At 34.0% G+C, this 15138-nt stretch overlaps 2 protein-coding genes across 11 annotated transcripts in view; both read right to left on the minus strand.

Annotated features, from left to right (window-relative positions):
* Positions 1-835, minus strand: part of LOC117605192 (monocarboxylate transporter 10) — an 80332-nt gene extending 79497 nt beyond the window's left edge. For all 3 annotated transcript variants that reach the window (XM_034326207.2, XM_076688009.1, XM_076688008.1), the window contains exons 1-2: positions 546-835; positions 146-313 (exon numbers count right to left, since the gene is read on the minus strand). The gene's annotated coding sequence lies outside the window, so the exon portion shown is untranslated. The remainder of the gene's footprint in view (positions 1-145; positions 314-545) is intronic.
* Positions 836-986: 151 nt separating this feature from the next.
* Positions 987-14511, minus strand: LOC117605321 (cytochrome b5 reductase 4). 8 transcript variants are annotated; one of them, XM_034326518.2, is made up of 12 exons: positions 14373-14503; positions 14038-14096; positions 11159-11480; positions 5886-6056; positions 4563-4663; positions 4296-4476; positions 3760-4022; positions 3455-3677; positions 3022-3316; positions 2593-2679; positions 2365-2523; positions 988-2293 (listed from the first exon to the last, which is right to left on the minus strand). In XM_034326518.2, exons 3-12 carry the CDS (start codon positions 11388-11390, stop codon positions 2239-2241), a joined length of 1767 nt encoding a protein of 588 aa, XP_034182409.2. In that variant the 5' UTR covers positions 11391-11480; positions 14038-14096; positions 14373-14503; the 3' UTR covers positions 988-2238. The 8 variants fall into 8 exon arrangements, with proteins under 8 accessions (XP_034182414.1, XP_034182413.1, XP_034182409.2 ...); XM_034326517.2 differs by lacking the exon at positions 14373-14503 and adding an exon at positions 14232-14368; XM_034326523.2 differs by lacking the exons at positions 14038-14096; positions 14373-14503 and adding an exon at positions 7213-7341 and having other exon boundaries at positions 987-2293; positions 11159-11299.
* Between the last annotated feature and the right edge of the window lie 627 nt (positions 14512-15138).

Consider the following 15138-nt stretch of genomic DNA (forward strand, 5'->3'; position numbering starts at 1 on the left):
TCAACTCACGTATTTTTGAAGAAAACGCCGAATTAATGTTAAAGATCAAGAATTCAGGCTTCTCTTCGATGTTTCTTTCTGTTTTTTGTACTGTTAACACCCGATCGGCAATTTAATTTAATATTTGAAGATAATTTAATCTTACCTGTTGCAGACACGTGCCAAACAGACGAAGCTTCGAAGAGGACTGTTGCACTCCACCACACTCCGCGCAACGCACCCTTTAACGATGAATCTGATTGGTCCAAATAGAAGGACGCCATAATGGATGACCAATCACAGGCATTGGTAGAAACTTCGAATTGCTTTGAAACTTTAACATTAAAAGCATGGAAAGATCCGTTGAAAATTATCAACGCCATATTGAAATATGATCAAGATTACTTTTTTCACTTTAAAGCACCGAAATAATAAAAAAGATAGAAAAATACATAAGATATTAATGGTATTTAATAAATTATCACCATAAAAGCAGAATAAATGAGAAATATGTTATTTTAATTCGTATTTGTATCGACAAAATAGGGTATAAATTTTCAGCTTACGCATTTCTGAAGACAATATGGAAATGATGTCAGAAGTCATGGCTCCGGTCTTCTCTTCAACTTTGTCTTCTGTTTCTTGCATTTTTGATACCTAATACACAATTCAATATAATATTTTAATATTATTTAAGGCGATGCAAACGTCGAATGATTGCGCCATCGAGAATACTAAACGAATGAACTGCGCCCTACAGAAAAAACGAGGAACTAAATTTGTGGTCGGTTTTACCTTTTTGACGTCTTTCGTCAGTGAAAAATCAACGAAATCGTAGCGAGTGCTTGTTTTGCTTTATCTGACCCAAAGAATGGCGCTCTTATCTTTATTTGAACATATGATTCGCAAAAATGTTTATATTCTCGTTTCTAGGAATTTTTCTAAGGACTGTCGGTAAAGTTTTCAACACTTGCATCACCTTATAGCGCCCAAATGCAAATTATGTTGTACAGAAAAAATCTAAGGCCATCAAATGTTCATTTATTTCTGGTAACAACTATGTACACACATATAAATTATACACATAGGCGTATTTAACATGTACATACTTAAATACACGAAGTGGTCCGCACTTAAGAATACATTTAAAAAAAAACAAATCTCATTTATATCAATCATTCACCAGCTTATCAATGGAATGATATTTAATTGATAAAAATACTTTAAAAGGATTCTCTAATACTTCCTACCTGTACGTCGAGAATTTAATGATCCCTACAATAGTAAAAAGGCTGATCCTGTTAAATTTAATACACTTTTCTAATTAGGCCACACTGTTGTTGCTATTGTTTCAAAAAGTTTCACCTTTCATTATATTGATTTAGCATGCGTTTTCCATTTTAAATAGAAAAGGCCAAAATATTTTTTAAGAATTCTAATCACTAAAGTTCAAAAAATAAATTGATGTTTCATTTTATATAACAGAGAATATGAAGGTTTGAATTGTTGTCTTTAGGTGAAGTACTCTCTGATAAATCGTTAAAAATACACAGTTCTCCAGGTGCTATAAGACGATTTTTGCAAAAATAATTTGTTCTCGCATAGAAAGCTGGATACTTAGAATCCGAGTACTTTCTTTTAAGATCCTTGGGCTGCGACTACATTGGCAGAGGATCACGTTGTTCTAAAAGTTGTTCTAAATTGATTACCTTTCTCTTTTGTTTAAAATTCATTGCTTTATGGCTGAGAAAACAATGATATGACAATGCTTTATCACTAGCCAATGTACTCGCAACCTTACTCCTATTTGTTTCTTTGAAACTTGCAGATGTGGTACAAAGTGGTAATACCTATCGACACTAAGTCGTATAGAAATTTACACGAGATTTTCTTCTGTATTGCGTTTAAAAATGACAATTCATATTCATTGAGAAGCGTCAAAGGAATTTGAAAAGCTCACATAGAATTACAATTCTGTAGAATTAAAAAATGTTACAAAATACCTTGAGTACGAGAATTTAATTCTGTTAGTTATTTACAAGACCTTTTTTTAATCAAATATCTCTGTGTTCAAAATTAAGATAATTATGTTTCTTCGATCATTTACCATTGAATGTGACATTGTGGGCGGAAATAGGAGTAAAAGTATCCAAAAAGCTGATTAATAAACCTTCGATAGAACCATATATAATTGTTTGTTTCAGTTTTCCACGACTTCATTGATATTCTGGAATTTAGTATCAAAAGAGAATTAATTGTTTAATCGTCGAAATCGTGCATCTGATAGGGTTTCCAGTCCAGCTTCTGAAGCGACCTAAAACAGAAATGGATTAATTATTACAGAAAAAAGTAATTAAATTAAACTTGCAAGGCAACTGAAATTACTTTCTGGCAAAATGAATGAATCCCGGAGGACCACATGTGAAAACACACGCATCAGGGGAATGCTCCCCGACCAATTCTTTTAATAAATCATCTGATATCGTTCCGCGTTTTCCTGTCCACGTACTTCCGGCTTGCGAGAGGATATGTGTGACTTTCAGTCTGATAATAAAAAGTTCATAATAAGAGTTAATATTAAAATTGATGCTGATAAGTAAACAAGGTATATACTTTTTATCTGCACTGGCTTTTTTCAGTTGTACCACATAGAACATATTATCTTCGTCTTTGTTGAAGTTCAGCAGGTTTATGGTCTTTCTGGAGGAAATAAAAAACTTGTTAAATTATAATATATCATTGTAATCTCTTGTTCTCGATAATTCTATTAATTACCCACTAAAATACATAATAAATAAAATAAATCAATTCCAAATATCATATGTCCACTCCCCATCCCCTTGTGTCTTCAAAAACAAAAAACATTTGCGTCAAAGGAAAGTAACACAACATGCCAAAGACTTACTGCAGTTTCAAAAAAAGAATTTGCCTAGGACATGCCAGAAACCGTCTCCAAATTAATTTCACCCACTTGGCATAAAATAACTCAGAGAAATTAGAGCAGACTAAGTGGAGAAGATGCAGGAACGAGAATATACTAACACGATGCGCCTGGCCAAGGCTCGCTGAACGATGCCAAGCATCGCTGTCAAGCCAGTGCCACCGACAAGCATATGAATCACCGAGTAGCGATCAAAGGATTCTACTACGAAGGCACCTAAAGCATTGCTCAGCATCAAGGTCTGGCCACTTTGAAGGGCGGTTATGGACGGACTAAGCGCGCCGTTCGGGTACTTCTTGATCATCAGACACAAACAATCGGATCTGTAACTCGGCGCCATGTCGTCCGGATGAAGGCACGGTGGGACAGGCGTGTACGATCGCGATACTTCCATACCTAAAACAGTATATGTTTAGTTACTCTAAACTAAAAATCATAAGGTAAAATTGAAAATAAATCAACCCTTATGGAGTGAGCTGCAATGTTTACAGGTTGAAAAATCTAAGAAATTATAATGATTAGATTACTGCTTACCCATCACGCTCATTTTAGCTTCTACGTGTCTACCAATGGGCACTAATTCCAGGTAGTCTTTAGCTCGCACGACTAATAAATGAACTAACTTAGAGAGAGGTATATTCGCAAGTACTTCATACTCTTTGTATATTCGACTACTGGTATTAGTCTCCCTGGAAATGGTGTGACTGCCTAAGGTTTTCCATATTTCTTTCTTCCTCTTTGTAAAAGTAAAGTCTACCTATAAAAGACAGTATAAAATTTTAATACTTTTAACCTGGCTTTGAATCATATCTGAATATCGAAGAGGACAGTAGTGTTACCTCCATTGTGTCAAGGTTCCTCTTGCACACCGGTGGCCATTCAATATCCGCCGCTAAATCGAGTTCGTGGGTGATGATGTCCCTCTCGAAAAACAATTTGAAAACCAATTTCGAGTCGCTTATCCTTCGCAGTTGATAACACACACCTGGATAGTCGCGCACCGTGTGATAGAAAAGAGTGATCGAATTGGACGTCTGCCTCCAATCCATCTTTACATTCGACGGATTATCCTCTGGCAAGTTTTCCTGATTAGCATTGCTAGCTGAAAATTCATCATATGAATTAATTTATAATATATTAACGGTGTCCTTTCCTATTCAAATAAATGATAAAATAAGCAAAAAAAATCCCTCATCAAAAAATTCAGATACCTTACTCTGAACCAGAACACCCCTGATGACCCATACTCCAATTATCTCGTTTCATCATCCACTTTTTTTTTCTTTTTCTTCTTAATGGAACAATAAATATTTCTCCTCAAGAAAGACTTCTACAAAGGCTTCGGAAGGTCTCAGAATCAATCTTAAAAACTTACTCGTGCAACTTTTGATCAGGTCCAACTTAGTTAAGGAACAATTGATCGTATTTGACACAACGTTCTCTGTTGATGAGGATGAACTGCTATTGTTGTTGCTGTTGTTGCTCCCTGCGCTACGACTCAATCTTCCAACTACACACTTCTGAAGGATGCTCTGATAGTTGACCCAAGCGTGCACCTGCAACGAACGATCTATGGGTACGTAAAAATAATCGTTGATGGTGTGTTGATGTCGAGCAATGATTGATAAGCTGATGGACTCACGTTTTCGAATAGTTTTGTGGCATCTTTACCGACGCCTCTCATCAGCTCGCTGATTCCTCCTGGGTGGAAATCCATGTAACGACTCACATTAAATACGATACCTATAATGAAAAATAAAAATCAATTAATTAATTAATGATTTTTACGTATTTTAGAATTTTTATAATCTACGCTCGAAAATTGAAATAAAAATAAAATACAGGGAATTGAGGAAAGGTCTAAGCGGGGCTGCATTATAAATTTTCTATTTATTATATCAAAAAATATTGAATGAAATTTTGTTACTATTGCTCTCTCTTTACGATTAGATGTTATTTAATTTTAATTAGAATACATTTTTATTTTTAAACCAAATTTATTAACCAAGGGTGGCCCCCGAAGATTTGATAGCTATGGGGCCCAGAAATCTTAATCCAGTGTAAAATACAATAAATAAAAATAAAATACAAAAATTAATTAGCATGAATATAATTATTCTTCTTTCATTTATGTTTTATCTAACAAGGAAATAAAAATCATTAATAAGTAGCTTTAGACATGGACTAATTATAGTTCAATAAAAAGAAAGATCCTTGAATACTAAATAAAGGTCTTTTTTCTTACGTTTGACTATTACATTGATTTTTATCGTAGAGTGTGTTTTTATTCGCTTATACGTCAATGTAATGTTAACAATCGTCGTGGATCCGAGTCACGCGCGATCATAAAAATACATTGAATGAATTTTTTATACGGTGGCATTGGAATATCCGTCTGACTGGTTCGTAACAAGCTTGGAATAAATATTGGATGTGCCCAGGGAGGAAAGTAAATTTTAATCAAGCTAAAAGCGAACGGTAGCCAATGTTATCTTTGCTTCCCGTGACTGCTCCTCGCTTTTTATCCAATATATATGAAAACTTCGTCTCTGATCCACTGTGTCATCGATTATCTGGGTTTTCTTATTAGACACTTGGGAGATTAATAAATAACATGGGAATTGAAGGAAATTGTTGGATAAGGATGATGTTGGGTATTTAAAAAATATTTTAAAGATTGTTGATTTTCAGTAATATTTTACCTCAATTTTTATATAAAAAATGTATTAGGAATTTTATAGAGAATAAACGATTTATTAGAAATAGAAATAGAAAATATATTAGAAATGAAAGTAGAAAATTTATAGATTAAAAATATTATAGAAAATACACAATATAGAGAAAATAAAAAATGTATTAGATATAGAAATAGAAACAGAAATAGAAATAGCAAAAGTTTATTAGAAAAAAGTGTATTTGTATTTATATATAAAATGAAATGAAATATTTAATATAAAAACCATACCTCTAATAGCAATCCAAGCATCATTTTGTTTATTATGATTTGCTAATTCAGACAATGTTACAACACGTGGAACTCCACCAACGCCGGTTAAATCGACCCCCGAATTACCTAATCGAATCCAATCCATCAAACTATGACCAGGTGCTAAAGCTGTTTTATTTCGGGGATTTCCTGTGAACAATCAGAAATTTATTTGATTATGTATGATCCATGAAGGCGTGTCAAAGTTGTAGATCATCACGATTAAAATTTACGTAAATTATGAACGATGACTCGTGTTGGTATTCAAATAAATCAGAAGATGAAATAATACATCTTTTTGTAGTTTTTATAAATATGTAGAAAGTTTATATTTTGATGGTAAACTTTGCAGAAATAGAATTGGTAACTTTCTGAACGCTTTCACGTAGTACAGAAAACAGAGACGTTCCCAGAATAACGAACAGAAATCACAAATCATCTATTCTTATCTGACAACTTATTTTCCTTAGCTCTAAATTCTTACTTCAATTCTAGAAAGCAAAAAAGCATCATTTTACCATTAAGAATTTGCATGGCATACAATAATATAGATTTCTAAGGATATTAACCCTCGGACGACGGACCATGGAGAGAGTCCCAATGTTAATATAATTCTGTATTTCATATTATTTTCATTTTCTAAATTTTAACTGTTCCTTTAAAAATTATTCTTTCAATACATAAAATCGTTTCGTTTAAAAATGATATATTTAACTTTAGATTAATATTCTTGTATAGATTTTGTAAGTTTAGGTCACGATCGACCCAGGCTTAGCTGTTCAAGGGTTAATATTTCCCAGTCAGTTCTATAGCAATTCTATAGCAATCAAACTGATAATCAAAAAAACAAACTTTAGATAAAAATCTCACATATTTAATTAGGACATTTTACTTATCTATGTATATCAAAAAATAAAATTTTATCTGAAACGATTGATAATCTCATAAAATAACAGATATCACTAAGATTAGAGAAATAATGTTGCACATATAAAACTAAAGTAAGTAATTTTAATAGCAAATTAGTATGACCTGTATCATCGTCCACCATAATAGATACGACTATGTCTAGTAGAAAGGTCAATAAGATAGCAAATTATCGTTAAATAGATGAAAACATGTGCGCCTGTTGATCGACGATAAAAGCAGAGGAAAATTAATTCAATTTCTATCCACTTCCGCATGATGCCATTCATGAATTCACGGTGGAAAGATGAAGAATCGTTCAACAAGCGACGAACGGGGCTAATGTTCGCAGAAACGGGCCACGAGTAAAATTAATGAGCAATTATCGTTAATTACTGACCGTCCTGAATCTGCAAACCGAGACTCGGCGGAGACCCGTCGCCGTCCATGACGGAAACCAAAGACGCGCCGCAGCATCGTGGCATTTTCTCATCGAAACGTCACCTTCCCCAGACTTTTAACCATCCTCCTGCATAGAAACGGTAAATTTCAAAAGAAATCAACTTCCATAGTATTCTTTGAACAAAATCAACAACGAAACCTTTTTATCCAACGAGGAAATGGTAAAGTTACCATTTTGAAAAATAATCCTAATAAATGGTAGATTTATTCTTTTGGAAAAGTTGAAAATTTGAAGATAAAAAGGTAATATCTATAGAGAAATATAGATTCTTCGTGTCGAATATGAAAGTGACAAAAATGGCGGGAACCTGATATAATTATAAACATACCTATACAAGACTATGTTGATATGGAAAATCTTCATATATAGGATTTATCTATCCTTGAAATCATTCTAAACAACACATAAACTAAATTGCTCCTCTTCACTCAATTATCTTAACTTAATCAAACACTATTTCAAAGTACAAATGGAACATGAAGTACATAAAGTAACTATTATTCTGAAGATCTGATGTATCATTCTATGTATATACCTTCCTACACATATAGTTCTTGATCCTCAAACAAAGTTCACTGAATTATAACTTTGAATTTCTAATATCACTAAAATCCTGTCTTACATAACAATTTCAAAAAACAATAAATTAAATATGAAGCACAGAATGTATCTGTTATTCCAAACTACTATTCCAAACAACGCAATAACTTAAACAAATCTGAATACTAAACAAATGTCACTTCATTATAACTTAATGCTATTCTCCATGTGTCTTAATTTAACTGATCACTAAATTTTGTCTTTGATAACAATTTTGAATATACAAATTGTTATTTAGGAAAGACGATGTATTAATCTATCAACTAGATACGTGCACGTTTGACAATCATTTTGGACGACTCTGGTTGCTCCAGATTGTTGATCAACAACGAAGGTGATCAGATCGAGACGAAGTGTGATAATGTTTTGAAGAAGATGGAAACGTGATCGCGCGATAAACAACAGGATGAAACGTTGATCCGGCGTTGGTGGACTGGAAGGTACTGCACCGAAACACGCGGACCGATATAGCCCTCGGACAGGTAAATCAATATAGTTGCTACGGCATGCCTAACACGCAGGATCTCACGAGCGCGTGGTTCTACGTTAAGATCGACGGGGTCTCCTTCGCTAATTCGGTCAGATATTAAATATTGAAGGCATTTAATGGAATTTCAATTCCAATTCTTGGATCGATCTTAAGTCTTGAACAGCGGAGTCTGGGTCAATCGAGATCCAAACTTACAAAACATTTAAAATTAATTAATCTAAATTTAGATATATAATTTTTAAAGGAACAATGTAAAATTTAGAAAATAAAAATAATATGAAATATAACGTTATATTAAAATTCACCCTCCTAGGTTTGATATAATTAGATGATTGGAAAAGGGTCTCAGGTACCCGTAAATTGTCATCTTTTCTAATAAAAAAAATTTTCTAATAAAAGTAGTAGTAGTAATTAATTTATGAGGCATTTTTATTATCGCGGAAAGATCAAGAATTTTTATCTTTATTCGATATGCGAGCGACGATTTTAAAAGTGGATTTGCCAAAGGAAATGATCAGTTGACGTCCGGTTTCCGAACAAGATTCGATTGAAGGAAGCAGTAATTGGAATATTTCCATTGAAAAAACTGATCCACCAGCGGAAACCTTCAATGAAATTACGCAATTTAATGATTATAACAGACGCTCGTACTGGTTTTAATTAAATTGAGAAATTTCATTGAGTCAAACCAATTTAAATGAACTCTTTATAAATTTTTAAAAATGAATATTTCTATGTAAATTTGAACTGATGTCATCCTTTATCATATCAAATTCTTGAACTGAATATCAGATATTAAGTATAAACAGTAATTTTTCAGAAATAGAAGAATTACATAAGATAAAAACTATTTTCTAATCATAAAAACTGGTTTAATGTTTGCGAAATTCAAACGTCAACTGTGTAACGCGTTTTGTAAAATAATATGTTGATTTATTCATAATTCAAAAAAATCAACATTATTGATACTCGAGGCTACATATACGGATTCTATTACCTTCTTGCAAAACACGGTTTTTGCGTTTTGTTAACAGCAAACTGTGAAGGACAATCTGATGTTCATTTTCTAATTTAATTTACAATTAGATTTAATTATATTAATCATAAGAGTGAATGCAATAATATAAGTTATCTGATGAGGCCTTCTGACAGTATGAGTTTTTTGCCTTATCAATTCTTCTGATAAGTAAATCTCATTTTTATTTTTTTAATTTAATATAGATTTTAATGTAGCAATAATAAGAGTAAATCTATTATAGTAACAGTAAATGTGGCCTTCTCAGATAAATCGCAGAATGAAATACAAAGTTGGTATCTCTCGAATAAATCTATAGTATTAACATTCCTCTATATTTGCAGGTGGAAGGTTTCGAAACATCTTCGATACTGTCGAAGAGCTTTGTTATTCCAAGATCACGTCTGTTTACAGAAACACCGGTGAAAAGAACAAACTTAATTTTATTCAAAGAACTCTCAGTTATCTTTGGATTCCTGTTTCCATCGTGAATCGATGAATCGTGAGTGATAGAAGAGAATTGGGACGAATTGAATTCCACGAACAGAGTTATTTCAGATTCCTCTTCACTTCGTGTCTCGATTTATACACATTGTCAATACTTGCAAAATGCAATTATTTAAAATAATTATACTCCATGAAGTAATGTTTTGTCTATTATTCTGACAATATTTCATTACATATAATGAATTTCAACGATTCCATAATTTCCATAATTCCAAGGATTAGTATTTCTAAGTAAATAAATCAAAGAATTTCTAATGATATGGATAATGGATTTCTACAGAAATTCACATGGATGACGTAGCGGTCAAAGTGTTAATGCTTAACTAATCTTCTTTCAGATATATAAATTGCTAGAGTTGTAGTCGAATCGTCAGAATGCTAAGAATTCAGTTGCAGCACCGACTCTCACTATCGGGACAGGACAGGGGACAGAATGGTCACGCCGATCGGCCCTGCCCTACCCTATCCTGGCCCAATAATGCGAATCGGGAACGACTACATTTTCACGGGATTTTCCGATCCTATGGTGTCGATCTTCTGTCCTCGAAAATGACGAGCCTCGAATAAGTCCAATTCTCAATATCGGGACAGGACAGGGGACAAAATGTATTTGCCGATCGGCCCTGCCCTGCCCTATCCTGACCCAATAATGCGAACCGGGCATGATCCTTGAAGTTAAGATAGTCCAATTCATGATGTCCACTCATGAAATTGAATTTGAAGATGAAGTGCAAGGAGAAAGGTTGAAGAGGATTCTTCGGATTGTTCTAACACTAAAATGGAATGATTAGTTGGTTTATTTAACGCTTTAAGTATTATGCGCCATTAGTAACTTGTGTCTGTTACTTTGTGTTACGAGGTATTATTAAAAGACTCAGATGTGAGGAAGCTTTTAATTGTAGGTAAATATTTGTTTATTCACGCAAACGCAAAGATTAAAATATCCTAAGGCTTAGGCTATTAGTATACTAAATATACTAGGTAATGCGTTGTAAACTATATAGATAACACTCTCATATGCGAGTAACGTTGAAAATCTTAATAAAAAATATAAAATCCTGAATAAAGTGAAATATTAATTTACAAGGTCGAAAAATATTGTATTTTATATATAAAAAAAAAAAAATACAGTAAATAAATCATAAACTATATACTCCAAACGGTAATAGAGAAATACCAGTTCTTTGCCTCTCTGTTCCGTTACATAAATATTTATTTGAACAGCTGTGAACGATTAAAAGCTAAACAGACAATTTTAGCAATTGACTCACCGGTAGCTGAACCGGATGACGATCCCGCTTCGCCGATTACATTCGCCCCATGAGATTGTTTCACTCTTGCAACTCCGCTGGGTAACAACACGGCGTTTTTAGCCAGCAAACCAGTTGCCGATGTAGACTTCACATCTACGTTCTTCATCTTTTCCCGAATAATTTTGGCATCGTCTTTGCCTTCCTTTTTTTCGTCCGATTTCCCTTGTTCCTGAGCTGAACTCTTCTTCATCTTATCTACTGATTTTCCTCATGAAGAGCTTGAGATGGAACTTGTGATTTATGGTCTCGATAGGAACTGTGACATGATAGCGGTTGGAATCTAAAAGAAAAAAAAAAGAAATGAAATTTGAATTTGATTTCCAGCTGAATTGAATTTTATATTTTCCCGCTAATTTCTTGCAAAGCAAATTTCCGGAATTAATTTATGATCTTTTAATCAATTTTTGCTTCGAAAATATCTAAATTGATGTAATAAATCCTTAATCATCGATTATAACGATCGAAAATAACAGTTCGAAAGCATCATGGGAAATAAAAAAAGATGGCGGACAAACATGGCGGTCAAAAGGAACGGTTAAAAAAAAGAAACAACCTCGACAGTTTCGCATATTAAAAGCGAAAGTAACAGGAAAAAACAGTTACGTAAAGTGACTATAATAATTATGGGAAATATTCCGATGATGGTAGAATTAGTTTTCAAAATAAACACAAAAATAGCTTCCTAGAGGTGTATCTAAATTGCCGGAAGTCACTACTGTATGAGATTGATTGATAAATAGAATTTTATCACGGTCATTTAAATTTCTCATAAAGTAGCACACGAATAATGTGTATCATTAAGAAATAATGATTGTAAAAATTTAGAAAGTGAAACACGTAAGAGGATGCCAGATATTGGTATCACTTTCTCTTCGCATTTCATAAATAATAAGATTAAAACCCATTTCTTGGCGAAAGATACTTCCTTTTCGTAAAGTGTTTATAAAAATGATATAATATCGAAAAGATTACTTTCAACGCCACGTCCACTTTTCGAAAACGTCACGTGACCCTCAACAATTCGACACAAACAATCAAAAAACGTCTGGAATTATTTTTAAATGCTTACGCAGCCGGGTTCAAAGTTTTAATGTTATTAATATTCATGACCCTTGAAGAAAGTTCATTTATTCGTTTGATAAAAATAATGCAAAGAATTTAGTAGACGCGTGTGAATAAATTCACGTAAACAACGAGAAAACAACAAGGCACAGGAATAAGTAAATAAAATAAAAAGGGTAGACGATGAAAAATAAACCACGATAAAACGTTGAACCTACTTCGAATAAACCGATATCCGAGGTGCACCGAATTCTATTAAATAAACTGTCAACGGATGCAGAAAAAGTATACGATGACACGAGGTTAAAGACTTGAAACGACATGTCGGAAACAGAAACAGAAATGGAGTGAGACAGCTGATTTATGTTACGAAAGCTACGTGCAATATTGTGCGCAAAATAATACAGAACAATCGTTCCGTTATATTACATAAAATTTTGCAGAATTATCAGTTTACAGCAGTGTATGAAACATTGTGTTTGAATGAGTCATAACGTTTAACAAAATAAGACCACGTTAATTCCGCCTTAAAAGCAGCGTTGAACAACTAATACAGGGTACGCAATAAACGAACGATAATAAAACAATACTATCAGTAACAGTAACAATAAAATTAGCAAAAAATATGGAAACAAATAGTTATTTATTTTCCATAAAGTTCCAGCAGCAGACATTTACAAACAGTAGATAAATTAGCTACAGGGAAGGGTTCGCATTAAACCGGACGTACTCGTTCGAAAATAATCTATGAAGTTGCAGTTAAGAAGGATGAGACTCACTCCCATATGGAAATATTAATAAAACGATAATCAAAGTTAGCCGCGGGTGGGGAGCGAAACGAGGTGAAGAAACGGAATTGCTTGATTCCACGGCTACACCCGAATCATTTCTCGTCTCGAAACGAATCCTATAGTTCTTGACAAATCATTCGACGTATAGGATATTGTAAGAAAATTAGCTCCGAATCGTATAGTGAAAAACATGCGATTCGAGAACGATTGATTTCGCGAGACAATATCACGGCGCAAAGCCGCACGCTCGTGAGCTAACCTCAAAAGTGCGATCAGCAATCATGAGCCGCATGTCAGGTCGGAAAACGTAGGAGCCAATTTCACCGCACTATACCGCTACGCCGTTAACTCAGCACGAGACGCGGCCAATAATAAAATCACCAAGGATAATGAGCGTTCTTTGTAGAGTGATAAGGAAGCAAGTGGCCACAAAGTGACATTCACCCTATCGTATACACGCACGCGCGCACATTGATGCTATGCCCTCTCCCCTATTCCTTCGGCCCCTTCCCCCCCCGCTTGCGATTGAATCGACCTCTAGCGAGCTCTCGAGAATCAGTCATCGAGAGTCTTCGAATCGTTCCGAGTCTTTGCGTCGAAACAAAGTTATTTTAAAAGAAGTTTGAAAAAAAGATTAATAAAATAGGTAAACGAGTGAAGTAAAAGAACGTAGTATGGAGTCTGAGAAGTTATCGTTCATTGGGACATGTATTATGTTGCTATTTCTTCATCATGCATTTCTGTGTAACATCTTTTTCAAATCAATTTCTAGTGCCAGTAATCACTCTCACTTATAAAAAAAAAAATACATACTGATCGAATTGAGTAACCTCCTCCTTTTCGAAGTTGGTTAATAAAAAAAGAAAATACATTTACTGTAAACTTAACGCTTGATATATAAGTGTTGTATTGTAACTTACAACTTGTATTTGCAATTTCAAACCTTAACAATTATACCTATATAAGTTTGGTTTTAAATTTTACCTGTAAGAAAGGAACGATCGATACATCGAAACCTGTTGCCTGCATATGTAAACAGCTACCTAGAAGATAAAATACGGTCAAACATTAATCAACGTGTCGTTTAAAATTAACAGTACATGTATGTAGGTCTACAAGAAACAGCAATAATACTGATGTAATTATTAATGAAATGTTTTTGACTAATATTTACGTACGTCAAATAAAGGTCATCAACTGTGTATAAGAAAAGAAGTAAACATATCAAGTTATCGCTTATCGCTTATCGACCTGTTAAACGATGTTGTAAGTCGAAACTACAAGAAACAAGTACTTATCTGTTCTCACGTAATACACACATTCTATGAAATTACTGATATCGCTCATGAGGGCATCGTTCCCATCGCTACCTGGCGGCCATCTTACTCACATCCTATCCCCGATTTGCCAAATATCTCTCCAGCACATAAAAGGTCGTAAGTCCCAGCTCAGCGAGCGGTTATAGCGATTGCGCGTATTCCATATAGTCAGTGCTGATGAAGGTGTAAGCATAGCTTCTGCGAGTGGTGTCAGTCGAGTGCTGGTACAAGTGCCGGAGAAAGCAGCGTCAGAGAAGGCGCGATATTGTTGCGTCTATGATTCATGACTTAAACCAATTTTTTATCGGTAAGCTGTCATAATACTGATTAGCACGCCGACCTATAACATACTTTGCCGGCCCACTTATCGAGCAGATCACAGTTGGTAAGTAAGTGTATCGATTGAAACACGTTACTCAACAGTGTATCCGGTGTTTTGATACATAACTAAATTTCCATGATATCTCTAACCGGCTACATATTTCAGAAAATTTTCGAGTATTTTAGCTACATATTACCCATTTATTCTGTACTGCAATTGTAAATAAATTATTCGCCGGTGGAACATAGAAGAGATCCGGTCATCGCTACACAAATAACATAATGACAATCGAGTTATCTGTATTCGTAGATCATCGAGCCGTTTCAGTCGCATAATTATTATTTATCGACAAGAAGAGTTTCTCTGTTACGTGAACTATTATACATTCATAGTTTACTTTCAACGGGTGGAACTTACACGCCCGAAGTAACAAAGGCTTGAAAT

The sequence above is a fragment of the Osmia lignaria genome, chromosome 3, assembly GCF_051020975.1.
Source record: "Osmia lignaria lignaria isolate PbOS001 chromosome 3, iyOsmLign1, whole genome shotgun sequence".
Classification (NCBI taxonomy): domain Eukaryota; kingdom Metazoa; phylum Arthropoda; class Insecta; order Hymenoptera; family Megachilidae; genus Osmia; species Osmia lignaria.